Source organism: Zingiber officinale, chromosome 1A (assembly GCF_018446385.1).
Source record: "Zingiber officinale cultivar Zhangliang chromosome 1A, Zo_v1.1, whole genome shotgun sequence".
NCBI classification, from domain to species: Eukaryota; Viridiplantae; Streptophyta; class Magnoliopsida; order Zingiberales; family Zingiberaceae; genus Zingiber; species Zingiber officinale.
This window is the reverse complement of record NC_055987.1, coordinates 1,347,333-1,350,214: the sequence shown is the minus strand read 5'-3', so window position 1 is coordinate 1,350,214 and position 2,882 is coordinate 1,347,333. Positions and strand designations below refer to the sequence as shown.

The window sequence follows — 2,882 nt, the reverse complement described above, 5'->3', positions numbered from 1 at the left end:
CGACCGGCAAAGAGGTAGGCCAAGCGAAGTGCCCATGCAACTAAGATCGTCAGAAGTTCATTGCGGAGCAAAGGAGCTTGGAAATGATCTAAACGTTATTCCGATCGAGTACTATCGAACAAATCCTTCTGATCAGATGAGCACTGATGAGTACTTGACCGATCAGATGAGTACGTATTGGAGTAGACAGATATATAAATACTAACTAAGTCAACCCACGAGATTCTGAAAAAAAAAAAAAAAAGTAAATGGACATAGGTAAACAAAAAAACAAAAAAAAACACAGAGGCAAAGGAGAGTTATCATATATATTGATGCCGATCTAATGATTATTTCATTATAGAAAATAGGTACAGGCCTTATCACTGATTATAGGAACGTGTGGAATTAGATCAAGGGCAGAAGGTGACACTGTAGTTGGTGCCGGCGGGGCAGGTGAACGTGCTGGTCTGGTCATCTTGTGGGGAGGTATAGGCGTCCGGGCACCGCCTCTTAAAGAAATCCCAAATGGTGGGCCTGCACGGCCCATTGGTGCAGCAGTACTCCGGCGTCCAGAACATGGCGCAAGGACTGTTGCAGCCCCCCGGGACCCTCAGCGGCGCCGGGCACTCCCCCACGATGTTGGCCGAGCAACGGACCCCTCGGCATCCGCCGGTGGTGGGGCTGAAGTCTAGCCCCACGTTGTAGCCTTCCACGAGGGAGATGTCGAAGAAGTCCAGGTTGTTGAACTGGTTTAGGGCGAACTCGGCGAGGGTATTGGGCGGCCGGCCGTAGTCCTGGCACTGAAGCACCCCGCCGCAGTCTCCGGTCTGGCAGCTGCCTCGGCCGCTGCTGTCGAAGGAGCAGCCGGTGCGGGCCCAAATGCGGCCGCCGGTGGTGCTGGCGTTGACGTTGATTGTCCAGGACTGGCCGGGGCTGAGCTGGCTACCGCCGCCTGTCCGGGGGCCGGTGGAAACCCACGCGGCCCAGACGGTGAAGGAACATCTGTTAACGATTTGGAAGGTGGCGGCGTTGATGGAGAGAGGGAGGAGGAAAAGGAAGAAACAGAGCAGGGCGTTGGCTGATGTAGCCATAATGCTCAAGCTTATAGGAATTAATTAATGGGAAAAGTGGGGGTTTTATTGAGACGGTTTGAGGCAATCAATTTAATAATTTATTAATTAAGTAATGGATAAAATTTTAAGAAATTAATGGATATGTATGAAAAGTCCTTTAAGCAAAACAATGTACGTAAACGATTACGAGCAAGATTTGCATGGATTGCTGAACAATTTAAATGTGTAAATAGAATTTTCAAAGGCGCATGGATTTGAAACCTATGGGAAGAGATAGCTTGTGGAAGATAAGAGAAATTAATTGCGATGGGCACGATTGGATAGATATTCAGAGGAGACGACATGTTTGACCTCTTATTGTAGAAAAATCCTAGAATTTTCAGTAATCGATGGTAAGATTTCCACCTAATGTATATCTTATTTTGATCTTATAACATTTTTAAAGGGAGGAAATAATTTTATAGAATGCTCGTTCATGACTTCTAAATTTACTGTTGCATTAAAAAAAATTATAATTAGCAACGGAGTTAAAGACTGAACTATAATTCTGTCACTATATTAGAAATGGAATTAACATTTTATCTTTAATTTGAGACATACTTAAAGTTCCATTTTTAAATAGAGACGGAACTATAATGCCGTCGCTAAAACAGTCGGTATTAATATAAAAAACATAGTTAATATAATTTTAGTAGCTACGAATATTATATTCCGTCTTTAATTAGAAATTGAATTTAAATTTCATCTTTAAATAATGATGGAATATAATATTATATTGCTAATTATCATTACAATATTTAAATATTAGAGATGAAATGATTTTTCGTCTCTAAATAAGGACGGAAAAAAATTTCGTCACTAATTTCGTGATCAAAATTAGGACTAGATCCCGATCTTGCAAACTCTCCTCATGTTCCCGATCTCTCCGGCGATATCACCGGTGACCATGCCCTCTCCGATTTTAGGCATCCCCTCCAACCTCTAGTGTCTTCAGGCGTCCTCTCCTCCTCGATCTTGGTATGATGTTTTGCCTTCCCTCTCCTCTAATTTTTAACCCTAACAACAACAAGCTCCGGCCGTGAGTTCTCGGTCATGAGCTTGGCCAGTCGTGAGCTCGCGACCGCGAGTTAGGTCGGTAGTGATCTCGTGACCGCAATCTTGGCCGGCAATGAACTCTCGGCCATGAGTTTGGTCGACCATGAGCTTGCTCCCGGGAACTTAACCGGTTGAGAGCTTAGCCGACCAGATCTGCCTTGGCCTCAGGCTTACCGCGATGTCAGCCTTGGCCACGAGGTCTCGACCAACTAGCTAGTTGTAAGGTTTATGATAAAAACCTAAATAAAATTCTGGAGGATTTTAACCTAGTTTGGCTTCTTTTATATTTATTTTTTATACGTTCATGGCATGTTTAGTTAATATATGGAATCATGTTTGTAGTACCACTCTTGTGTTGATGGATGCATGCTTAATAATATGCTAAGTTTTGTATTACCTCTCTTATACATGGAATCATATTGAATTACCTTTGTCCCCTCGGATGGGTCTAGTGGCTAGCACATGAGGTGGTGCCACCATGAGGTCTGGAGTTCGAATCTCGGCAAAGTCGAGATAAATACCTCCCTTATGTGCTAGTCACTATTCCAAAGGCTATAGCCGCCCGTGATTTACCTCCTCTGTGTTGACCCTGGGACGGGTTGGAGGGGGCGCTGGGGGCAAGCGTATTCGCCTTTTGCCACCATATTGAAGTACCTTTCTTGTATTGATTGCATAATTGCTAAGTAAAACTACTTGTGTTGATAATGTTGAAAATTTTAAGTTCATTAGGAT

General features: G+C 43.7%; 1 protein-coding gene across 1 annotated transcript; it reads right to left on the bottom strand.

Moving 5' to 3' along the window:
- Positions 1–289: 289 nt before the first annotated feature.
- On the bottom strand, positions 290–1,083 carry LOC121998511 (protein P21-like). The gene has a single exon (XM_042553467.1). The coding sequence runs from the start codon at positions 1,071–1,073 to the stop codon at positions 393–395; it is 681 nt and encodes a 226-aa protein (XP_042409401.1). The 5' UTR covers positions 1,074–1,083; the 3' UTR covers positions 290–392.
- Positions 1,084–2,882: the final 1,799 nt, after the last annotated feature.

Bases quoted from the DNA above. Each gene is read 5' to 3' on its own strand.
- LOC121998511 (XM_042553467.1), bottom strand. From the start codon at position 1,073: ATGGCTACATCAGCCAACGCCCTGCTCTGTTTCTTCCTTTTCCTCCTC.